The sequence below is a fragment of the Protomyctophum parallelum genome (assembly GCF_964188405.1).
Source record: "Protomyctophum parallelum genome assembly, chromosome: 1".
In the NCBI taxonomy this organism is placed as follows: domain Eukaryota; kingdom Metazoa; phylum Chordata; class Actinopteri; order Myctophiformes; family Myctophidae; genus Protomyctophum; species Protomyctophum parallelum.
The window spans coordinates 64,167,359-64,193,721 of NC_139697.1; the positions used below are offsets into that span (position 1 = coordinate 64,167,359).

The window sequence follows — 26,363 nt, forward strand, 5'->3', positions numbered from 1 at the left end:
ACCTGGAAAAGTTTGAGATCCACTGCTCTCAATTTCAAAATCATCAGCATTGGTTATTCTTCACAAATGGGGATGAAGAGTGTTGGTCCCGCTGTTCTGCAGTGTCAAAATAAATATTATTTTATCGTCATTGTCTAACCGCAATAATGGACAGACCTTGACATCTCTCAGGAACTCCCGAGAACCCCATAGAATAGAATCAATAGATGGTTGTGAGGTACACAGTAAAATCACAGGTTATGTATTAAAATGTACCCGTATTGCTCCGTATTTTCCTCTATTTCTATACTATACTCTATACTAAGGACAGTAGGACTTTACAGTGAAACAACAGATTGCCAAATGCTAAGCAAAGCAAATTATTTTCAAAGGTGTACAGAAATAGGCTGTAGTGTGACATATTTAAGTGTATTTTATGATGGAAGCATGCCATTAAATGTTCTGCTTTATTTTTTATGCTTTTGCTTCTTTCAAAGAGCAGTGATAACTGTTTTTCATGCATTCAACATGAAATGCAGTGAACATTGCAATGGGTTTGACTGGAACTGCTCGGTTCTGACAAGCCCAAACTAACCCATTGAGTTGCCATAAAATGGCACGACACATACACTGATCTTGGCATGGATCGCTGCATCAAAGAATCGTTTTTTGGGGCCATTTTGTTAAAAAAAGAAAATAAATATACATACATTTGTGATACTTTTACTTTTTTATCTGGTTTTTGCAATTGACAATATGTCCCATCATTCGTTTTAAGATTTTCATTAACTGATAGCTAGTATTTTTTCCAGTGTGCTTCAATGCATTCAGAGTGAGTTCGAAGTCTTGTTTATTAATTTATCTTCCATTCTTGTGTTCTCCCGAGATGATGACCTTTTGTTTTATTTTTAGAATGACGGATGTCCTATTTTATGAACATATTTTTTCTTTCTTTCTTTTTTTTAAATTTAAGTTTGAGGTTGAGTTCATAGCATTTGCCTGACATGATGTTCATGCCTTATTAGCCTAGCAGTGTCAGTTTAAGTGACCTGTTGCATAGGGTCACTTCAAGGTTTCCCAGAAGCAACTCTGTGCTTAGAATAGATAGATCATCTTGTTGCATTGGAAGCCGCTGGCAATAGTGATTTGTAGTGCTAAAGAGGCCTTCTGGGAAACATTCTCCAGGCAAACCTTGCCACGTCTTTCAAATCTGGGTTTAATGAAAATAATATCTGGCCACTGAAACCGATGACAAACCATATCCCATCTCCCCCACCCTTAATCTTCATTTGTGGTCACAACGGTTTACGTACAGTATAGGTAGAAGCTTCTCTGAAAACATTACAATAGAGAAGCTGTGGTCAGTGGGAGTAGTGATTTAAGAGACAAAAACCTTGTCTTGCCACCAGTGACCAGACCAAACTTCACAGTTAAAATGCCAAATTCTGAGAGCATACAAAAAACCAAAGGGGTCTATTTGGGTCACTGGGTCCATTTGGACCCATAATGTGGTTGTACATTTGTACGCTGAGTTATGGGGGATTTTACTGTGTATGACGTTGTCCTCAATTTGACACTGTGCTCTTATCTTCCTTATATTCATGCTGATTTACTCTTCATTGTTGGTTTGTATTGCTGTTATTGCCGTTCCTATACCGTTGTTAAAAAAAACCCAATATTCACATTTCTATCGGCCACAATCTGAATGTGTGATACTTTCCGTAAACTGTGTCAGTGTGTCATTTGTGTCAAGTGACATTTGTCTGTGGTAGAATATCTTCATTTTTGTGTGCATACCTCTATAGCATTATATGGGCACAATGATTAACCTTCAATACCAAACCAAGTTTATCTTTTAGTAATGATTTTGCACTTTTGTCAATCAATATTGGGCACTCGAGCAAGTATAAGGCATAGGCTTACGTCCCACTAATGTAACACCTCAGAAAAAAGTACAATCAATGATTTGCTTTATTATTTTAATTTTTTTAGAATGATTCATGGCTGGATTGTGAATCATCATTAGACATCATATAGTATCTAATGTATGAGCTATAGCCTAGTTGCATTGAAGATGTAGGGTGTAGGCTATAGATTAATCCATAGTGGTGCCTTGTAGGCCAGATGTAGGCAATCAGTGCTGCGGTGTCAAGCTGTGCTTAATGTGACACCGCAGTCCGCAGCTATGATTGCGCCCTAGGGCACCCTTCCTTGGATTGGTCTATACTTGACATGTGTGCCCTCCAAAACTTCAGGAGTCATGATTGGAGGTTGATGGTCCCAGAATGCTTGTGGAGTGTGCTCACTAGAAATGACATTTTCAACTGGGGTGAAAATATCACTTTAACCACTTACACCGTATTTTATACATACAGAGGCAGCACAAAGCAAAAATAGCAGATCTACATCTAAAGATGGCTGCTAATTCATCTTACTCTTCAGACAAAAAAAAGTATGTAAAGAGAAGAGAGAGAAGTGAAGGATGAGAGAGTAATGAACTAGATCATTTGAGAGTGGAAAGAGGCGAGCAAGAAAGGGAACTTAAAGCACATCTAAAGCCTGATATATACACTTGGTTGCACTGACAATAGCCCATCTACAAGCTCATAACACATTGCAGCACAACGTGTTGTGAGCTTGTAGATTGGCTATTTTTGTTGTTCCACATCTGTGTGCAACTAACTAAGTACAAATTAACTTAAGCTGTAAAATCCTGAGTGTTACTTATCAGAGTCCATTTGTACCATCTCAGTCAAATTCAGACTTTTACTATGTATAAGAACATTCAGCAAGTATTTTCAAAATGTAAATAGTTTTTCTTTTTCTTGACAAATACATAAGATAAAGATGATGTATTTTTATGGATCTGTAAAAGAATAAAAAATAAAATACTATATTCATTCATTCCCTCCAGACGAGTCCAGAGTATCTCATGGCTGTAAAATTGACGCAAAATGTTACGTTTTTAGTGAAAACAAAGCCATGTACACCATATGAATTGATCTCATATTGTATATGAAAACAATCATGTAATTAAAATATATATATCATTAGAAAACGTGTTCTCTTGAATCTTCTGATTTGGAGCAGATCATGTGTACATTTCCGAAATAAACCGAATTTTTGATTTCATTAGCCGTTAAGATTGCAAGTAGGCCTATTTGTGTGTATGGCAGATTTCACATTTTTAAAACAAAGCACAGCTAATGATACCTACCTCGCTCATTGCTATAGATTTTTGTATTGTAATTGTTTAGAAGATATACTGTACTATAAATTTGTAGTTTTTGTATTTACTGTGTGCATATACAGCAGGGGTCCTCAACTAGAAATGATGAAGGTCCACAAATATTTTTTTGAATAAGACCGAGGTCCGGTCCCATGCGCGGCGTCCATCGGAGAGCGGGGCTCTATGCCCGCCGTTTAGTATGGTCAAGCCAAGCTTATACAAATCAGATCCCCTTCCAACCAACCAATAATGGGGTGCAGAGTGCAGGCCCGGAGTGGAACTCCAAATCACACTGCGCGCGCCAGAATTTTGGGGGCCCTTGGGGGACATTTTGGGGGCCTTTGCAGCAATTTCACATGAGAAATGTACCATCTGATGTTATTTATATTATTAACTTCTTCCCTCCATTAACATAAGACACATAATGTAGTTGTGCTGCAGCAACACTGCCTGAATTGAATTGAAATTGACTGTGGCTGGCCTGGCCTGAGTTTAGGAGAGATTTTTTTTGCTGGCCTGACCTGATGCAAAAAAAGAAAAAAAAAGAAAAATACATTTTTTTTTCTTTTGCCTAGGGTCCGCAGAGAGGTGGTCCGCGGTCCGGTCGTGGACCGCGGTCCGCCAGTTGAGTACCCCTGATATACAGTATAGAGGGTGGAAACCACTTGTGTGTCTCTGCCTCATCTGGAATCTTTACTTTTACGTTTATTTTGTATTGCATCGTTTTATTTAGCATTTTGAAATTGACTAGTGAGGATGTAATGAGATATAATATATTTCACCAATTTACTGTGTGTACGGCAGTGATGTTTTGGTTGTACTGTAAAATATTGTAACATTTATGCCACCACAATGGACCGTAAATTATAATGTAGAAAAAGGTCATATCCGGCAGAATTGAAACGCCAACCACAATGAGACACAGCAAGAGAATTTCAGTTTAGGTTCTTATCCTTTTTTTCTTTTTTTTTTAACTAAACAGCATAAAATGGATCCGAATGTTATTCACCGACACTGAAAACAGATTATATTCAAATTGACTGGATTCTATCCAAGTTATTACTGATAATATGAAAGAAATGAGGACTCTATGTAACAAATGTGGGAGGGAGCATACAAGCATCCTACAACCTTTCCCATACATGTTATTCCTATGTTTTTCGTTTTAAAATGGCACTTTTCCTAGAAACTAATTTCTTTCTGTGGAGTGAACTATGGAGTACATAATAGCTTGCTAAAAACATGGGCTTAATAGCCTAATAACCCATTACATCACATACATTATATTGCATTTTATTTTAACCATCTCCAAATAAAGAAGAGGGATATTTGTTAGATATGGCTGCCGTTGGTCCAACTTGCACACTGCCAGCAGAATATCACCGACAAACCCACAACCACATCTTCAGCTCACCATACACTCGGCATTGATTTATTTCCAGTTGAGTAGCTGATGAAACTCGACTGCCAGATAACTGTCCTAAAACTTGAAGCCAATGTGTGAGAGAAGACCGCACTACTACTCCAAACTTTTGTGCGACTCGTTGTCTGTGCATTTCCAAACCTTCACCGGAAGCCTGCATACTGATTATGTAACAAAAAAAAGTCTATTTTGAAAACATGATAATAAAAATGTGCAGGAGGTGGAGGAAGAAAACACTTCCTAGTTAGAAATCTGTCCCCAATGAGCAATGTACAGAACATGGAACCACAGCTCCAGGATTCTGCAACCAAGTTTGTCTAGAAGCGATGGGTTCACAAAGTCTCGCCCCACAAAGTTACACTGGGCTGCCAGGTCACAGGTAAAACGTCAACGGGACAGGAGGGGAAGGTCACTGGAGTTCATTATAAGGCTGGAGTCCAGGTTTAAGCTTTCTGTGAAATACATGGAAATGACATGACAAATGTTTAAAAGCTGTTGCCATTTTGGTAGACGTTTCAGCGTACACCGAATATTAATAATGTCACATTTCTGCCAGGTCAAAAGAAACATTTGAAAATCTGAGAACTTTCACATATCTCAATGCTAGTTTTTCTTTTGAAATGTATTTATCTGCAGTCCACATGCCTTGATGATTATAACCATTAACCTGTCCTACACCAGGGGTATTCAATTAGATTAGGCCGGGGGCCACAACTGTAGAATGATTGTGTGTGGGGGGCCGCACAGTGTGCGCGCGAAGCGCGGAAATTTGTGGGTTCTCAAAATGCTTTTTGTGCTCAAACACGAAGATTTATGTATATTTCCGCACAGTAATGAGCAGGATAATATGTCTATACAGGTATATGCCACCTTAGAATAGATGTAGGCCTAGACCTATTTGACAGTGCATAAACAGCATTGCTTTGACATTAACGACCATCAGCTGGACGGACACACACACACACACACACACACACACACACACACACACACACACACACACACACTCTGCTGTGGGCAGTTCAGAAACCCGTCCACGACCACCAGTGACATCATCGTTAGGCAGATTGCTTTTTAAACAAGATTTATTTACGTGAGAATAGTTTATCAGACTATAAAGATCAGATTACATAGAGCAGTGATTCCTAAAGTGGGGTTCGGGGTCCGGGGACCCCCAGGGTCCTTGAGGCAGTTCCAGGGGGTCCCCAGGGAAATGGTTTGGAACCAAATGGACCCTTATGGGTCTGTAACTCTGAGAGTGTACAATTGGAACCAAATGGACCTGGAACAGGGTTTATTATTGTGAGAATGATGGCTTCCAATTTCGCATTGCAACTTTTCAGGACTAGAAAGCCTAAAAAGTTTCTATTAGCTTGGATTCTCCATTGATGTCACTGTTGGGTGGGTTTCTGAACTGCCCACAGCCCTCCTATGTGACACAGACCGAGTAGAAAAAACGTGTCATTTTATCATGATTATTAGTGAGGACCTATATATGAAGATAGGTTGAAAAGTGGTCCTTTAATGATTACCGTCATTATGGTAATCTCACAATTAATATCGCACACACCATACCTGTAACTTTTATTAGCCCTCTTATTATTTTCAAAATTCTTCCAGGGGCCACAAGGGGGGGGCCGCCATTTGAATATCCCTGTCCTACACCATACCATATACTGTATACAAAACCAATTCAAGCATATTCAGAAGAAAAGAACCAACTTATGAGGCTCTGTACTACTCTCACCTTGATCAAAGTTGAGCTTCTTATTGGAGGAGCCATCGCCCAAACCTTCGATGTCCACAAGGTCACTGTTGACATCAGAGTCATTGAGAGCACTCAGTGTCACATCTGCAGAGGGACAAAACATTTGTTTACTATAAGGTAGTGCAGTACAAGATTTAATACATTTTACCACACACACACAAACACAATATAAGTTATAAGTTAAGTTACCTGCAGTCTTCTGCTTTTTGATGGGTGGGGCTAAGGAGGGGCTGCTTTGCATTCCTGTTGCCACGACAACCTGCGATGTTGGCACCGTGATCATGGCAGGGGCGACGGGCGCTGCGGCAGGTGCCATTGAGACGCTTGTTTTCTTGATGGTCTTTTTGGGGGATTCTGATGAGATGGGCACCCTACTGTCCTCATACAGTTTCCTCTTCACTGTGCTCTTTATCTGGGCTCTGCAGGGAATTCCATTCATAGAGTTAGAACAGTGATTCTTAAACCATTTGATACAATCTCTGGAACACCAATCTACACTCTAAAATGCTCTGTATTAATTTAACTCTCAGAGTGAACAAGTTTGAACACTCTCAGACCCCCTTTCCACCGGTTGGTTCCCAATGGGAACCGGTTCAGTTCTTTTTGGTTCTTAGTCCATGAGCCAGAGCTCCAAAATTGGAACGTTAATTATGAATTGAGTGGGCAAAACCATACCTATATTAGATTGTTATCACCACAAAACTTCCCCAGTTGATTACTTACACAGAGACAATGATTTATTGTATTACAATTTTTAATTTTTTAAATATGCAAATGAGGCATTATATAGGACAATATGCAAAAAATAGAAAATATGAAAAAGCTACTACTGTGAAGGGTTATCATATATAAATTTACTTATATTGATCATATAAACAATTTAATATAGGTAGAGTTTTGCACACTCAATTCTTAATTAAGATGGCCCTGGCCTGGACCTTCAAATGTGCTGTAAGTGATTTTACATTATATATAGAGTAGAGAGTATTTGTTCTGTAACAGGGGTCTCCATGTCTCTCCAGCCCTTTAGAAAACATTAAATGCATTTTCAGGTCGGTATTCCAATTCCAAATATGAAAAATAAAATTAACAAACTAAATTGGAACTGGAACACAGCAAATGGGTTCATGCTCTTGATTGGTCTGTTACTAACCAACACTTATTAAGAAAACACCTTTTTATTTTTTTGCGGCTTACGCCTTTTATTGATTATTTATTTGTTTGTGCTAGCGCATGAACACATTGACACACAAACAGCATTTAAGACATGCAGACTTACACAGTGCGCTCTTTAATCACTGTGCTGATGTTGTTCAAATCATCACCAAATCGCCGCACTGCTAAACGCAGCATTTCAATCTCTGTCTCTGTCCACTTGGCTCTGTAATTAAATGATGCAAGGTTACAGACAAGCTTAGCAACTTTATCACTTTCCCTTACAGTAGATCCACATGCGTACATACACAATTACACACACAACAGATGGCGATTTGAGTTTGAGCTCTGACACACACACACACACCCTCGAGAGACCACACAAGTGATCAGTGATGTGAAAGGAAATAGATATCAAGTTCTATCAGCATTTCCTCTAGCAAAGTACCTGACATATCTACTTTTGTTTCAGATAGTTTATTAGATCCATTTAACAGTGGTAAATGTAAAGGTGATGTAAGTGATAATGATGTTAGGTACACCTGATTTATGCAAAGAAATGCAAAGTGACTTGAGCTGGTTGTTGTTTGTGTGTGTGTGTGTGTGTGTGTGTGTGTGTGTGTGTGTGTGTGTGTGTGTGTGTGTGTGTGTGTGTGTGTGTGTTTCATTCATTGCTACTAGTGTTGATTGTGTTTGGTTTATTATTAAATGTCTAAATGAATTGAAATGTAATACACAGGGCCATAATGGAAACAATTAAGCCCCAATAAGGCTTTTTGTGTTATCCTTTTAACAATCATTGCAAACCGTACCTCTGTACAAAATCAAATAGTAAACTGTTAATAAAGTATTCATTCATTCAATCAATCACTTATCTTACCCTGCGGGGCTGGAATCAGACACAGGGTGCAGTTGCATGGTGAGCTCTCCCAGCTTGGTGAAAGCAGCTCCCGCCGCGGAGAAAATCTCTCCCACCTGTCCAGCCATGCATGAAGGTGATCACAACACATGATTAATGCGTGCAATAAAGATAGGGGTAGTAGTGACAAATAAGAATGCCCTTAACGGTGAGTGAATCAATTAAATCGCTTCGTTCGTTTATTATAAACAGTCAATCAACCTTTGTCCTTTATGCATATTATAAACAAAGAGATCTCAAATCCCCGAGGCGACAGTTTACCTTAGCAGATGCCGAGGTCATGTTGAGTTGTTTTGAACCTCTTATAATAGCTTGTAGAGTTAAACCAAAACAATGCGCACACACACCGCTAGCTGCTAGCTAAAGTTAGCTTCAGTAGCTAACGTTAGCGGGCTTCCATAGAAGCTTACGAGCCTATGCGTCAGTCAAAGCAACAAATACACAAATGTGACCTAAATCACACCAGCGGGTTAAACTAGTTTGCAAATAAAAGCATATTTTCGGGGAATATAATAACAATAATCTATCAACAATGGTTCAGTTGCAAAATCCAAGGGGGATAAAGAGAATGTTGCGCGAATATGTTGCTTCGGCGTCATTGGTCAGTCTCAGTCTGACAATTCAAGAACGTCTCACACATCTTTTCTGATTGGTTGTCCTAGTTTAAGCTCGCGGCCGTCAGCATGGTTTACTGCTCCGTGCACAGATCCTGTCTAGAGCCAGTGTGTTGATTCGGCCTGGTTTAGCCAGGTTAAGTGTGTACTGTACACACACACACACACACACACACACACACACACACACATGCACACACACAGTTTCCGTGTCCGCTTTTAACCGGATCATCCCTCTGCAAACTGCAAGTGCAAAGTGAATTCACTCCAGCCTAATCTCTCCAACAGAGCCGACCATCGCCGAATCCTACCGGGAATCGCCGAGCGTCGTGATCGCATATCAGCTGATGGTGGGGGGTTGAGTTGACACGGAATACGCGGACGCCTCTGTTATCCATGAAGCGACGCTTCTCGTTTTAGTGGATCGTATTTTTCTGTAACTGATTGAGAAAAGGGTCAAATTGAGAAATGCCGTCGCTATTATTCTGCGGTCCGAAGATGGCCGCGTGTGGAATAGTGATCAGTATATGGGGAGTGATCATGCTGGTAAGGAGATGGTGCCATTATGGCCGCAGCATCACAGTTTGTATTGAGAGAGATGTGGGGGGGTCGATTAGTGAATGGAACAGACTTTAACGCAACATCTATTTTTCGCAAGCCAGTGAAGCCACTTATATTATGCATGTCAACTTGTTGAAATTAGTCAAACGATAAAAGATAAGATATTTTTGCAATACATAGGCAGGTGCACCCTCCATGTAATTCCAATACCTAGGCTACTTCCAGCAAATAGACTGGTCCCAGCTAGGCCTGGCCTCTTACAGTTTACCACACAGCATTTGATATAATACATAACGAATTAAGTTATGTAAATTAACCACCGCTATGGATTATGAAATTACTGTGTTTAGCATATGGGAGGGAGATGGTGTGCACTGTGCAGGTGCATTGTATTGCGATGTGGTTAACACAGTTTAGTTGATATCTGAATTTGATCAGATTTAGGCTACTTGGATTATTTTAAATGTGACACTCTGCCCTTCTATGTTATGTAGACATGTACATGCTAAACGTGTATTTATTGATATGGTATGGTACTATTCTTTTCTAGGTAGGACTAGGAGTGTGTACACTGTAATACACCACACCATCTTTTCAAAAATAAACGTTCCTTGTAGCCAAAATAATTCCCTCGATTTAATAGAATACAAAGCATTCACAATGCCATTGGAACCTTACTATCTTGTCACATAATTGTATAATATGTTACACAATATTACAATTGGTTTGAAAGGGCTGGCAAATTAAAAACAATCTTGATATTCCATTGTGTATTGCTCGCTAACCCAGCCGAGTATATGATTGATATGTTTAAAATATTCTACGTGTCTAACAATTTCGTATTATTTTGTAACAATATAACATCTACTATTTGGGTAGCCCGCTCGGAACCCTACGTAAAGTTTCTGACATTTGGATGAGTTTACGTAGGGTCCCGTCCCATCTCTCCCACGCTAAATGGAATACAGACGTACATACGTTCGGAAATAGTCATGCTGCGCTTTTTTGATGGGAGTTAGATGTTTCAAAAGAAGCATATAGGAGCAATAGGAGACGACGTCAGAGAATTTTCCTTTGGAGCAGAAGCCGTTAAGTAACAGTATTTGTTTGACCGTTTTGGCAGGTCTAAAATTCTCTCTTCCTTCATTCCTTCCTTGACTTCCTTATTGACATCCCATTGTACCGCCTCCAGCACCGACACTGGCTAGCTGCGACAGAGCAGATCAGAGGCAGGAACGTAGGGACGCGCAGCTAGCCACTGTCGGTGCTGGAGGCGGTACAATGGGATGTCAATAAGGAAGTCAAGGAAGGAAGAGAGAATTTCAGAGCTGCCAAAACGGTCAAACAAAGACCTTAAAAACAGCTTCTGCTCCAAAGGAAAATTCTCTGACGTTTCCGTTGACCCCTATAGCTCCTATATGCTTATTTTGAAACATCTAACCCCCATCAAAAAAGCGCATTTCAGAACGTATGTACGTCTGTATTCCATTTAGCGTGGGAGAGATGGGACAGGACCCTACGTAAAGTCATCCAACTGTCAGAAACTTTATGTAGGGTTCCGAGTGGGGCTACTATTTGTGGTGCGCTGGCACATCACTCAATGCAAATTTTGAATCACTGATCAGCTATATTTTCAACATTCATCTTTTTTTTATCCTGTGTTTTCTTTACCACCATTACTGTGATCTATGGGCAACATCCCCAAGTTGAATTATTTTGTACAAACTTACTTTATGAACTATACTTCCAAGTTCTGATTGTGTTGCTCTCTGATATTACAGGCCATGCTAGGCATTTTCTTTAGTGCCAAGTCAGCCGTGCTGATTGAGGATGTACCCTACACTGAGGAGGACATTCGTAACGAGTAAGTGACCAGAGCTGCTCTATATGGGACTGTAGGCCTACACATCTCTTACATTGCAACTGAAGTTTCTAGCAGTACATAGATTATCGCTTTGGACAACCACATCGACTACTGTACATTTCACAAATAGAAATGCAGAGAAGATAAGGGTCCCGCACACTGTCTTCACTTATAGAGCAGTAGTTTTATTCAGATGACAACGTTAAACGACCTTCATCAGGTATCTCGTTTCGACCTAAAAGGTCTTCAGAAAACCTTTTAGGTCGAAACGTTAGTCGTTTGTATACTAGCACCTACATTAAAGGCTTAAAATGTCCGTGCTGCTCCAGTGTCCTCTCCTCCTTCTGCATTACTGTTATCTCTTTGTCTCAATTTTACATGTTTATTTACAGTTATGTTGCTTCTTGAGCATTAGAGTAAACTGTATCATGTTGAGCTACATATAAATGGGTTAAAACAATTACTTCATATTCACTGCTGCTGATCAGCTTAATGTGGCATTTTTTTGTAACCCACAGCAAGAACCCACCAAGTAACATATACAGCCTGTACAACCAGGTGGGAATCAACTGCTTCATCGCTGCAGCCGTCTACGTAGCAGTCGGGGCCGTCTCCCTGTGCCAGGTCCGACTTAACAAACGACAGGAGTACATGGTCACATAAGGAGGGAGAGAAATGTGTTGCACTGGTGGTTTTATTTAATGTGTGTAGAGGTTATGTTATGAAGTTATTGTATGGGTGGCCAAGCAACCCATTGGTGTGTACTGAAGAACTGTTACATATCAACATGTAGGCCGACATGTAGACATGTCATGTGGTCATGTACCAGTTTAAAAATGCATAAAATGAAAACAAAAAGAAGCGAATTGCAAACGGTTATGCATTTTACCCACTTTATTATTCCAGTTTATGTTACCAAAGGGAAACAGAGAGCCTTCTAATGGGCCAATTGATTTAAGTTAAGATAGTTTGTGTGCTCATTGTGTTTCTGTGCGGTGTACTGGCGTTGTATGTTATCATTCCTCTGGTAAAGTTCATAAAACTGACCAAAAGTTGGACCATGTGAATAATAGACTGTAAATCCGTAACAGTGTTTGATGAAACAACCCATGTGTTACTGTTTAAAGGCAAGGAAACGTTTGATGTGTACATTAACTGGAGACGAAACAAATGTATATTGTGATGAACGTTTTATTGTGGATATTCCCTGCAATAAAGAGGATCTCTAAATATGAGAATGTCTCTGACTTGGAGAGGAAATGTAAAAGTAAGTACCAACGCGCCTCAAGCCTGAAACTGCTGATCCGGTGCTTCACGGTTACAGGGACATAAGTTGCAGAAGGAGAAGAGACTGGAGCAGCACGGACATTTAGAGCCTTTTACAAAAACGACGTTAGTTGTTTTTGTATACTTAGCACCTAATAAGGCTCTAAATGTCCGTGCTGCTCCAGTTTATTTATTCAGACTCCGGTCCAGTTAAAAACAGACAACATAAAATACTACATACAAACTGATGTTTTTATGGGTTAGGGGTAACACCCCTAACCCATAAAAACATCAGTTTTACAATAAACAGTCATACCAGTGCTTCCAAAAAGCAAACCGATACCTAGTGGTACTGAAGGTGGGGTTGCACAGCAGCATAATTATACACTTTTGAGACTCCACTACCTTTTTCTTTGCTCATATAGTCCCATCATTTTCATGTAGGCCGTTCTGTGCAAGTTCTCTCCTGATTGGTATCCTTACCTGAAAATGCATTTAGCAGGAGAGATGGGGAGACTCAACAACAAAGAAGACTAAAGTACATTTTGTTAATATGTGAAGGGTTTTGAGTGCTTTTAAAATGAAGTCGACGTTATGCGCCCTGGCCAGGATGTGCGCTATATGGGAATTAAATTGAACTTGGACTTGAAATGAATAAACAATGAAAAACAACAATGGTGATATTTTTAATGTGACAGTTTTGTTTTTAAGCACTAAGTAGAAAATTCGAACATATTCCTGACAAAATGACTTTTAAACTCAAGCTGTAGCCTATAGTGAATCGGCATGGGAACCCGTTTGGCTTTCCAGTCCTGCAGTGGAAAGCCCCAAAAGGGGCTCCCAACTCCCATGCAGCCACGCATTAACACATGTCTTTGTCTTGTTTTTGTGATTTCCTGTAAAATAGAATTTGGTTCCAATTTAGATTTTTATTATCATGAGAAAGATGGCTTCCATTTTTGTATTGTAACTTTTTAGGAATAGAAAGCCTGCAGTTTCCATTAGCTTGGTTCCCCATCATGCAGGTGGATGGGTTTCTGAACTGCCCACAGCCCTCCTATGATTCACAGAGTAGGCAAACAATTTGGTGTTCTATCATGATCATTAGTGAGGACCAAAAGTTTTATTCTTTTGTGCTTTATCCTAGAGATGAAACCAAACAAGGAAGAGAAGAAATGGAAATCCATGAAGAAAAATAAATTAAGAGACGAGATGCCGCAAATAATAATACAACACTTGGGAATAAAGAAGTCAATTCTCAAAATGAAGAATATTCTGGAAGATATTCCAAGGAGAGACTCTGTGGTCCAAGATCTACTGCGCCCCTTTGTGGAAAAACAAAGCAAGTCCCCAGAAGAGAATAAGGATAATAATAATAAAAACTAGAAAATTCGCAATTTAAAAAAATTGCAGAGTGTGGTTGCCGCAGTGGCTTACATATGCCCCTCCCACTAGTATTGCCAGCCAATTACAATTTCAAGTCACGCCTTAGATCATGCGTAAGTAATTCGGAGGGGATTTAACCCCCGAAATTCATGTTTTTGCGACAAACGGTTACATTTCTCGCATTTGCGGCGCCCCCTATGGATGAAAATGGAATTGCTTTTAGAACTTGGTTGATTGAACCACCCCGGACATGTGATTGAAATGTGGGATGGATTGGACATTCCGTTCGTGATTTATGGCATTTTTTGTGATATAGGCCCCTCCTAACTTCGGAAGAGGATTACGGCCGAACGATACGCACTTTCAAAATTCTGCAGTTCAGTTTTAATTGGATGGGTCCAGAGATCACGTGTGCCGATTTCTGTGAGATTTGGACAAAATCTGTAGGAGGAAAAGCAAAAAGTGTGTTTTGGACAAAATTCAAAATGGCGGAAAATCTATCATGGCGGAAATGGGCGTGGCCTATATGGGGAGATGCGTCATGACCCAAGGAATCCAGGGAAAAAATATTTTTTATTTTACGACCTACGGTTCAAGAGTTATAAGCCAAAAGGTAAAGTGGGCTGTTATAGCGCCACCATGAGGCCGACCGATAAAATTTTAGGGTTAAATAATTTTAGGGATAATGTTGAATTATCCCTAAAAGTTTTGTAACTATAGTGATTACAGTCTCCGAGGAACAAATACTTGAATGTGAATTTTTGCCTTTTCCCATTCATGTCAATGGGGAAATTTAAAAATCACTTTCACCTAGAAACTACATTCACACTTTGTTATTCAGCTTACTGTGGAGACACATGCTGGAACTTTTTAGTATTGAGTTTGTGCTTGAAATGTACTGTAATTCGACAATCAATCAATCAATCACTGACCTTGAGCAGTATAAATGACCTTCATAAGATTAGTAAATGACCTTCACCAGTATATATGACCTTGACCAGTATAAATGACCTTGACCAGTATGCGGTCCGTGACCATGGACTATAGCCTTTCTCTTTTCCGCGATTTTCACCTTTTTTTTCAAATCCTCCGAAATCGAAAAAAAACGACATACTATTGTATGACCTCCGAGACCATGGATTAATGACCTTGACATGTATAAATGACCTTCACCAGTATAAATGACCTTGATCAGTATAAATGACCTTCACCAGTATAAATGACCTTGATCAGTATAAATGACCTTGACCAGTATAAATGACCTTGATCAGTGTAAATTACCTTGACCAGTATAAATTACCGTGACCAGTATGCAGTCCGACACCATGGACTATAGCCCTTCACTTTTCCGCGATTTTCACCTTTTTTTAAATCCTCAACAATGATGAAGAATCGCGCACTATAGCGCGCCGCTCAATGACCTCTGAGACCATGGACCAATGAACCATGTAAATACAACACATTGAGCAGGGCACTGCAGGGAGTTGAACCCCGTTCAATGAACCATGTAAATACAACACATTGAGCAGGGCACTGCAGGGAGTTGAACCCCGTTCAATGAACCATGTAAATACAACACATTGAGCAGGGCACTGCAGGGAGTTGAACCCCGTTCAATGAACCATGTAAATACAACACATTGAGCAGGGCACTGCAGGGAGTTGAACCCCGTTCAATGAACCATGTAAATACAACACATTGAGCAGGGCACTGCAGGGAGTTGAACCCCGTTCCGGTAAACCAGAAGTACGACACCAGTGCCTTAGGTTTTGTGTTGTCCTTTACAGGTCCTTTCGTTGAAATGTAAATTTTACATTTCAAACAGTAAAGTAATGTATAAAGAAGAGAAACACAAAAGCACAAAAATAACATTTTCGAATTACCTTTGCTTTGATTTTTTAAACTTTCTCTTTTGCCGACCTCCCACATTTCATTCGATGATTAACAAAAAACAGTGTTGGATCTGTAAGGATCCATTTGGTTACACGTGCGTGCGTGTGTACATGCTTCGATAACCAGTGTTGGACCTGTAAGGGTCAATTTGGTTACATGTGTTACACTCTCAGAGTTAAAGACCTGTAAGGGTCTATTTGGTTACATGTGTTACACTCTCAGAATGACAGACCTGTAAGGGTCCATTTGGTTACATGTGTTACACTCTCAGACTTACAGACATGGACCAAATGGTCCATTTGGTTACACTAGACTTGTACGTGCCCGTCGGCCACCATATATACTCTCAGAGTTAGAGCTGTAAGGGTCCATTTGGTTACATGTGTTACACTCTCAGAGTTACATTTGGTTAGCGTGTGCATGCACATGTGCGCCCGTGCGTGTGTAGGTGCATGTGTGTGTGCGTGCGTGTGTGCACGCTTCAATGACCATGGGGATCAAGGACCTCAGGGAGCCACCCATAATTCACAACGATCACAGCGAACTCTGTTGCATCACAACTGGTGGCCAACAGTCATAACCAACACCGCCGCCGACCCACAGGAGAATACCATCGCACAGTGGTATCAGACCAACCACAATCAGCCAGCCCTCAAACCAAACCCTTCGACCTAGAAGAACTCGAAACTGCAATGGGAAAGTTGAGCACCTGGGACCTAACGCAAAGACCTGGCTCGTGGGGATACTGAATAATTGCATGGCACAGAAAACCATCCCTGGCAAAGACCCATCATCCCCAAAGAGCTACCGACCCATTTCCCTCCTCTGCATCACCTACAAGAGAGGCTGCTACTCCAACGCCTCATGCCACTCATAGACACCAAGCTGACTAAAGACCAAGCTGGTTTCCGTCCCGGCCGCTCCTGTGCTGGACAGAGCTCAACCTCACCCAACCTCTGGCTTGCTCAGCTCGCATTCTGAGCTGGCTGGCTTGCCAGAAAGGCTGGTTCTGTTGCTGCAAGGCAGGGCGGAGCAGACTGGGCCAGGCAGACAGAGCCAGGCCTCGAGAGAGGCCTGGCTGAGCTGACTGAGCAAGGCTAGTATGGCTGCAGTGGCTGACTGCAAGGGCTGATATGCTCTGGCTTGGCAGCCTGACTTTCTACACTGGCTGACTGGCGGAGCTGACTGGCTGCGTTCGCTGACTGGGCAGGCTTGCTGGCTAGCTGGCTTGCTGAGCTCCCTGAGGGAAGCTTTGGGATGGATCTCTAGGGGCATCGGCTTGTGTTGAGCCTTCCAACGGCGTCTACCTTGATCTCCGTCCTAAGAAAGAAAGACAGAAAAAGAAAGACACGCACAAACCCAACTATGCAGCTTCCACCTGAGGAACCGAGACGCGAAAAAAGAACTGAGCGTCACTTGGGATGGTCACAAACTCTCCAACCATACCCACCCCATGTATCTTGGAGTTACACTGGACAGGACCCTCTTCTTCAAAAAACACCTGGAGAACACAAAAGCCACGGTCAACACCCACAATAACATCCTGTGAAAACTAGTGAACTCCAAGAGGGGCGCAGACCCACAAACAATCCGTGCAACTGCCATGGCCCTGTCTTTCTCTACAGCAGAGTATGCCTGCTCAAGCTGGAGCCGATCACGTCACACCAAATTGGTCGACACAGCCCTAAATGACACCTGTCGCATCAACACGGGATGCGTCAAGACAACACCTGTCCCGTGCCTTTATGCACTAGCCGGCACCTCCCCCCGCACATCAGACAACTGTGTATCGCTCAAGATGAATGGAGAACACAGGAGATAGACAGTGAAGTTGGGAATGAACGAAGGAAAGTCTGGAATTAAATGATAGAGAACACCTCACACACACATAGTTTCCTTTCGTGGCTGTTTACATTCGAGGGTTGCCGGTCCTCTCGAACGGAACAGTTTAACGTCATGCCCAGGACGAAAAGATATAGAGAACACCAACATGACAAATAACAGCAGGAAGGCATGGGCCACAATCCACCGTCTTGGCAAAGACCACACCACCCATAATTCACAACGGTCACAGCAAACTCTATTGCATCACAACTGGTGTAGTTATTGGATGGAGCCCGCACACCACCAAAAAAAGAAAAACAACATACTATAGTATGCCCTCCGTGACCATGGACTTTAGCCTTTCGCTTTTCTGCGATTTAACCTTTTTTCAAATCCTCAACAATGATGAAGAATCGTGCACTATAGCGTGCCACTTAATGACCTTGACCAATATCAATGACCTTGAGCAGTATAAATTACCTTCAATAAGACTAGTAAATGACCTTGACCAGTATAAATGACCTTGACAAGTACAAATGACCTTGACCAGTATAAATGACCTTCACCAGTAGAAATGACCGTGACCAGTATATGACTGTGACCAGTATACATGACCTTCATGAGACTAGTAAATGACCTTGACCAGTATAAATGACCTTTATAAGACTAGTAAATGATCTTCACCAGTATAAATGACCTTGACCAGTATGCGGTCCGTGACCATGGACTATAGCCTTTTGCTTTTCCTTGATTTTCACCTTTAAAAAATCCTCAACAATGATGAAGAATCGCGCACTATAGCGCGCCGCTCAATGACCTGAGACCATGGACCAATGAATGAAATACAACACATTGAGCAGGGCACTGCAGGGAGTTGAACCCCGTTCCGGTAAACCAGAAGTCCGACACCAGTGCCTTAGTTTTTGTGTTGTTGTTCATTTACAGGTCCAGGTGTGCATAGGCATGTGCGCCTGTGCGTGTGTAGGTGCATGTGTGCATGTGTGTGTGCACGCTTCAATGACCACTGTTGGACCCAATGGCGATCAAGGACCTCAGGGAGCCACCCATAATTCACAACGGTCACAGCAAACTCTGTTGCATCACAACTGGTGGCCAACAGTCGTAACCAACACCGCCGCCGACCCACAGGAGAATACCATCGCACAGTGGTATCAGACCAACCACAATCAGCCAGCCCTCAAACCAAACCATTCGACCTAGAAGAACTCGAAACCCGGAAAAGCAGCAGGGATTGATGACATACTGGCAGAAATTATACAGCACCTGGAACCTAACGCAAAGACCTGGCTCGTGGGGATGCTGAACACATGCATGGCACAGAAAACCATCCCTTCTGTCTGGAGAAAGGTCAAAGTGGTTGCAATCCCCAAACCTGGCAAAGACCCATCATCCTCAAAGAGCTACCGACCCATTTCCCTCCTCTGCATCACCTACAAGAGAGGCTGCTACTCCAACGCCTCATACCACTCATAGACACCAAGCTGACTAAAGACCAAGCTGGTTTCCGTCCCGTCCTGTGCTGGACAGAGCTCAACCTCACCCAACACATTGAGGATGGGTTTGAGGGAAAACAAATAACTGGAGCAGCAACTGGAGGGCGAAGCAAGCACGCAGGCAGCTTGTGCCTGCCTGCGTGCCTGCCTGCCTTCCTGCCTGCCTTCCTCATGTGGAAACTGCATAGTTGACTTTGTGTGTGTCTTTCTTTTTCTGTCTGTCTTTCTTAGGATGAAGATCAAGGTAGACGCCGTTGGAAGGCTCAACACAAGCCGATGCCCCTAGAGATCCATCCCAAAGCTTCCCTCAGGGAGCCCAGCAAGCCAGCTAGCCAGCAAGCCCGCCCAGTCAGCCAACGCAGCCAGCCAGCTCCGCCAGTCAGCCAGTGTAGAAAGTCAGGCTGACAAGCCAGAGCATATCAGCCCTTGCAGTCCGCCATTGCAGCCATACCAGCCTTGCTCAGTCAGCTCAGCCAGGCCTCTCTCGAGGCCTGGCTCTCTGTCTGCCTGGCCCGGTCTGCCCTGCCCTGCCTTGCAGCAACAGAACCAGCCTTGCTAGCAAGCCAGCCAGCTCAGAATACGAGCTCAGCAAGCCAACGCAGCTGGCAAGCACGCAGTTAGTCTAAACCAGTTTCAGACAGGCAGGCCAAGGCAGACAGACAGGAAGACCGAGGCGCCTAGGCAGGCAGACAGGCCAGGAAGGCAACAAAGTGCAGGCAGGGGGACTATCCGGCCTAAGGCTGCGCTGCAAGGGTTGGAGCCTGGCCAGCTCCTGCTGGTCTTGGCTGAGTGGCTGTGGCTGCACAGTAAGGCTGCGGTAACCTAGTCTGGGCTTGCTGCTGCACTGGCTTGCTCAGCTCGCATTCTGAGCTGGCTGGCTTGCCAGAAAGGCTGGTTCTGTTGCTGCAAGGCAGGGCAGGGCAGACCGGGCCAGGCAGACAGAGAGCCAGGCCTCGAGAGAGGCCTGGCTGAGCTGACTGAGCAAGGCTGGTATGGCTGCAGTGGCTGACTGCAACGGCTGATATGCTCTGGCTTGGCAGCCTGACTTTCTACACTGGCTGACTGGCGGAGCCGACTGGCTGCGTTCGCTGACTGGGCAGGCTTGCTGGCTAGCTGGCTTGCTGAACTCCCTGAGGGAAGCTTTGGGATGGATCTCTAGGGGCATCGGCTTGTGTTGAGCCTTCCAACGGCGTCTACCTTGATCTCCGTCCTAAGAAAGAAAGACAGAAAAAGAAAGACACACACAAACCCAACTATGCAGCTTGCACCTGAGGAACCGAGACGCGAAAAACCGCCACCGACCCACAGGAGAATACCATCGCACAGTGGTATCAGACCAACCTCAATCAGCCAGCCCTCAAACCAAACCCTTCGACCTAGAAGAACTCGAAACTGCAATGGGAAAGTTGAAACCCGGAAAAGCAGCAGGGATTGATGACATACTGGCAGAAATGATACAGCACCTGGGACCTAACGCAAAGACCTGGCTCGTGGGGATACTGAATACATGCATGGCACAGAAAACCATCCCTTCTGTCTGGAGAAAGGCCAAAGTGGTTGCAATCCCCAAACCTGGCAAAGACCCATCATCCCCAAAGAGCTACCGACCCATTTCCCTCCTCTGCATCACCTACAAGAGAGGCTGCTACTCCTGTTTACATTCGAGGGTTGCCGGTCCTCTCGAACGGAACAGTTTAACGTCATGCCCAGGACGAAAAGATATAGAGAACACCAACATGACAAATAACAGCAGGAAGGCATGAGCCACAATCCACCGTCTTGGCAAAGACCACACCACCCATAATTCACAACGGTCACAGCAAACTCTGTTGCATCACAACTGGTGTAGGTATTGGATGGAGCCCGCACATCACAGGTGTAAAAAAAACGTTCTGTATTGAAATACTGACAACGTTTCGATCTATTTGATCTTCATCAGGTCATGTGTACACAAAACATACACTTTTATACTAAGGGAGTGCCCCCATCAACCAATCAAAACACCACATTTTGGTGCCCCTCCCATCACTGCAGGTGTGACACGTCAACCCTGAGTGAGTATGTGGGGACCCAGACATATTGATGTAAATATAGTCTGTTCAGAAATGTTAGTGCCTCTCATAGAGCTTGTAGGTGATGCAGAAGAAGGAAATGGGTCGGTAGCTCTTCGGGGATAATGGGTCTTTGCCAGGTTTAGGGATTGCAACCACTTTGGCCTTTCTCCAGACAGAAGGGATGGTTTTCTGTGCCATGCAAGTGTTCAGCATCCCCACAAGCCAGGTCTTTGCGCTAGGTCCCAGGTGCTGTATCATTTCTTCCAGCATGTCATCAATCCCTGCTGCTTTTCCGGGTTTCAACTTTCCCATTGCAGTTTCAAGTTCTTCTAGGTCGAAGGGTTTGGTTTGAGGACTGGCTGATTGTGGTTGGTCTGATACCACTGTGCGATGGTATTCTATGTGGGTCGGTGGCGGTGTTGGTTACGACTGTTGGCCACCAGTTGTGACCAACACCGCCACCGACCCACAGGAGAATACCATCACACAGTGGTATCAGACCAACCTCAATCAGCCAGCCCTCAAACCAGACCCTTCGACCTAGAAGAACTCGAAACTGCAATGGGAAAGTTGAAACCCGGAAAAGCAGCAGGGATTGATGACATACTGGCAGAAATGATACAGCACCTGGGACCTAACGCAAAGACCTGGCTCGTGGGGATACTGAATAAATGCATGGCACAGAAAACCAACCCTTCTGTCTGGAGAAAGGCCAAAGTGGTTGCAATCCCCAAACCTGGCAAAGACCCATCACCCCCAAAGAGCTACCGACCCATTTCCCTCCTCTGCATCACCTACAAGAGAGGCTGCTACTCCAAAGCCTCATACCACTCACAGACACCAAGCTGACTAAAGACCAAGCTGGTTTCCGTCCTGGCCGCTCCTGTGCTGGACAGAGCTCAACCTCACCCAACACATGGAGGATGGGTTTGAGGGAAAACAAATAACTGGAGCAGCATTCAGAGATCTCTCTGCTGCCTATGACACTGTCCAACACCGCACAATGGTCGGGAAAAGCCTCCTCAACAACAGGCGCTTCTATGTCCAGTTAAATGACCAGAGGAGTAAATGGAAAGCCCAAAAGAGCTACCGACCCATTTCCCTCCTCTGCATCACCTACAAGAGAGGCTGCTACTCCTGTTTACATTCGAGGGTTGCCGGTCCTCTCGAACGGAACAGTTTAACGTCATGCCCAGGACGAAAAGATATAGAGAACACCAACATGACAAATAACAGCAGGAAGGCATGAGCCACAATCCACCGTCTTGGCAAAGACCACACCACCCATAATTCACAACGGTCACAGCAAACTCTGTTGCATCACAACTGGTGTAGGTATTGGATGGAGCCCGCACATCACAGGTGTAAAAAAACGTTCTGTATTGAAATACTGACAACGTTTCGATCTATTTGATCTTCATCAGGTCATGTGTACACAAAACATTCACTTTTATACTAAGGGAGTGCCCCCATCAACCAATCAAAACACCACATTTTGGTGCCCCTCCCATCACTGCAGGTGTGACACGTCAACCCTGAGTGAGTAGGTGGGGACCCAGACATATTGAGGTAAATATAGTCTGTTCAGAAATGTTAGTGCCTCTCATAGAGCTTGTAGGTGATGCAGAAGAAGGAAATGGGTCGGTAGCTCTTCTGGGATAATGGGTCTTTGCCAGGTTTAGGGATTGCAACCACTTTGGCCTTTCTCCAGAAAGAAGGGATGGTTTTCTGTGCCATGCAAGTGTTCAGCATCCCCACAAGCCAGGTCTTTGCGCTAGGTCCCAGGTGCTGTATCATTTCTTCCAGCATGTCATCAATCCCTGCTGCTTTTCCGGGTTTCAACTTTCCCATTGCAGTTTCAAGTTCTTCTAGGTCGAAGGGTTTGGTTTGAGGACTGGCTGATTGTGGTTGGTCTGATACCACTGTGCGATGGTATTCTATGTGGGTCGGTGGCGGTGTTGGTTACGACTGTTGGCCACCAGTTGTGACCAACACCGCCACCGACCCACAGGAGAATACCATCACACAGTGGTATCAGACCAACCTCAATCAGCCAGCCCTCAAACCAGACCCTTCGACCTAGAAGAACTCGAAACTGCAATGGGAAAGTTGAAACCCGGAAAAGCAGCAGGGATTGATGACATACTGGCAGAAATGATACAGCACCTGGGACCTAACGCAAAGACCTGGCTCGTGGGGATACTGAATAAATGCATGGCACAGAAAACCAACCCTTCTGTCTGGAGAAAGGCCAAAGTGGTTGCAATCCCCAAACCTGGCAAAGACCCATCACCCCCAAAGAGCTACCGACCCATTTCCCTCCTCTGCATCACCTACAAGAGAGGCTGCTACTCCAAAGCCTCATACCACTCACAGACACCAAGCTGACTAAAGACCAAGCTGGTTTCCGTCCTGGCCGCTCCTGTGCTGGACAGAGCTCAACCTCACCCAACACATGGAGGATGGGTTTGAGGGAAAACAAATAACTGGAGCAGCATTCAGAGATCTCTCTGCTGCCTATGACACTGTCCAACACCGCACAATGGTCGGGAAAAGCCTCCTCAACAACAGGCGCTTCTATGTCCAGTTAAATGACCAGAGGAGTAAATGGAAAGCCCAAAAGAACGGCCTACCACAAGGTAGCCTGCTCGCCCCCTCCTTTTCAATATCTACACAAACGTCCAGCCACTACCCAAAGTAGTAGTACTGGAATGAAATGATAGAACACCTCACACACACATAGTTTCCTTTCGTGGCTGTTTACATTCGAGGGTCGCCGGTCCTCTCGAACGGAACAGTTTAACGTCATGCCCAGGACGAAAAGATATAGAGAACACCAACATGACAAATAACAGCAGGAAGGCATGGGCCACAATCCACCGTCTTGGGGGAAAAAAAATAGCTGATCAATAAGCCCCAAACGCGTTGCACTGTGACCCGTTTTGAGCTTGTACATCGGCTATTTTTGCTACAACAGTAATATGCAACGTGGCCCTCTGGAGTGAGAGTGGAAATATAGTGGAAATATAGTCTCCATCGTCAAAGTTGCCCACCCCCATTCTAAACACTACAACATGCAGAGGAGAAGTCATAACAGAACCATCTAAACACTACAACATGCAGAGGAGAAGTCATAACAGAACCATCTAAACGCTACAACATGCAGAGGAGAAGTCATAACAGAACCATCTAAACACTACAGCATGCAGAAGAGAAGTCATAACAGAACCATCTAAACACTACAACATGCAGAGGAGAAGTCATAACAGAACCATCTAAACACTACAGCATGCAGAGGAGAAGTCATAACAGAACCATCTAAACACTACAACATGCAGAGGAGAAGTCATAACAGAACCATCTAAACACTACAACATGCAGAGGAGAAGTCATAACAGAACCATCTAAACACTACAGCATGCAGAGGAGAAGTCATAACAGAACCATCTAAACACTACAGCATGCAGAGGAGAAGTCATAACAGAACCATCTAAACACTACAACATGCAGAGGAGAAGTCATAGCAGAACCACCTAAACACTACAGCATGCAGAGGAGAAGTCATAACAGAACCATCTAAACACTACAGCATGCAGAGGAGAAGTCATAACAGAACCATCTAAATACTACAACATGCAGAGGAGAAGTCATAACAGAACCATCAAAATACTACAGCATGCAGAGGAGAAGTCATAACAGAACCATCTAAACACTACAACATGCAGAGGAGAAGTCATAACAGAACCATCTAAATACTACAACATGCAGTCATAACAGAACCATCTAAACACTACAGCATGCAGTCATAACAGAACCATCTAAACACTACTCTGTTCACCTCTAGTCAATTATTTATTCAGCCACGGACCACCATTTGAGGCCATTTAGCCTCTCAGACCCATTTGAGCCACTGACCACCATTGTGAGCATAGAGTATATTATTATGAATAGAGAAAAGGCACCCAGAGGAAACCCTGAGGCCAAATGGACATAGTGGCCGAATGAAGGTATTGCAGCCTGGCCCCAAACACATGAACGCGCTGGTCCGTTGACTATCATTGTGCACGTTCACGACGGCAGCACGCTAGCTTGCTAACGAACACGCTAGTTCGTTAGCTAGCTAGCGTGCTGCCGTCGTGAACCAGAATGCTCGGTTCCTACTGTGTTGTGTTCATATATGTTACTAACTACATTATAAAACCATGATCCAGTAGCCCAATGGATACCGTAGATGGTATGTGAACAACCGGGCCCGGGTTCACTTCCCAGTCGATGACCGAGTTTATTTTCTTCTTAACAAACACAACTGTTTGTTTGCATCAAGTCGAGGTCCTTTATTAATTCGGTATCTGAGCCACGGGACCACCATTTTTAGGCTCAAATACTGAATGAATAATGGACCTCGACGAGAAAAGCTAAAACAATTGTGTTAGTTTGGTAAGAAATGAAGCTAAACTCTCAGTCCTCGATGGGGACTCGAACCCGGGCCCGTTGTCTACTAGGCGCCGACGGTAACCATTGGGCTACTGGAACACGGTTTTACAGACTGGCACGAACATAATATATAAACATCACAACAAAGTTATCATATAAAGTGATCACAGATGTTTGAACAACAACAACGTTAAGTATTAAATAACATTTAACGTACCTGCTTGCTGCGGACACGACGACGCCACGGCGGACATGGTGACGTGGCAAAATCAAAACAACACTGAGCAAAACCCCCCTCCACGCGTCTCTTCCGTATTTAAGGGGTTGGCGTCACTTCCTTCCGGGTGTGACGTGAGGCCACGCCCGCGAGTCTTTTGCCGCGTTTGTCTTGTAGTCATATATTATTGTAGTCCTCCTACGTTACATCCGGGTCCCGTCCGCTTCTATAGCTATATATTATTATGATTCTGAACGCGTGAA

At 43.5% G+C, this 26,363-nt stretch overlaps 2 protein-coding genes across 2 annotated transcripts; one reads left to right on the forward strand and one right to left on the reverse strand.

Moving 5' to 3' along the window:
* Positions 1-3,877: 3,877 nt before the first annotated feature.
* Positions 3,878-9,066, reverse strand: bacc1 (BPTF associated chromatin complex component 1). Its single transcript, XM_083780839.1, has 6 exons — positions 8,735-9,066; positions 8,435-8,529; positions 7,679-7,780; positions 6,589-6,818; positions 6,379-6,483; positions 3,878-5,083 (listed from the first exon to the last, which is right to left on the reverse strand). The coding sequence occupies exons 1-6, from the start codon at positions 8,753-8,755 to the stop codon at positions 5,019-5,021; spliced, it is 618 nt and encodes a 205-aa protein (XP_083636965.1). The 5' UTR covers positions 8,756-9,066; the 3' UTR covers positions 3,878-5,018.
* A 346-nt stretch (positions 9,067-9,412) lies between these two features.
* rnasekb (ribonuclease, RNase K b) lies at positions 9,413-12,762 on the forward strand. Its single transcript, XM_083774932.1, has 3 exons — positions 9,413-9,633; positions 11,430-11,512; positions 12,031-12,762. Exons 1-3 carry the CDS (start codon positions 9,556-9,558, stop codon positions 12,173-12,175), a joined length of 306 nt encoding a protein of 101 aa, XP_083631058.1. The 5' UTR covers positions 9,413-9,555; the 3' UTR covers positions 12,176-12,762.
* Positions 12,763-26,363: the final 13,601 nt, after the last annotated feature.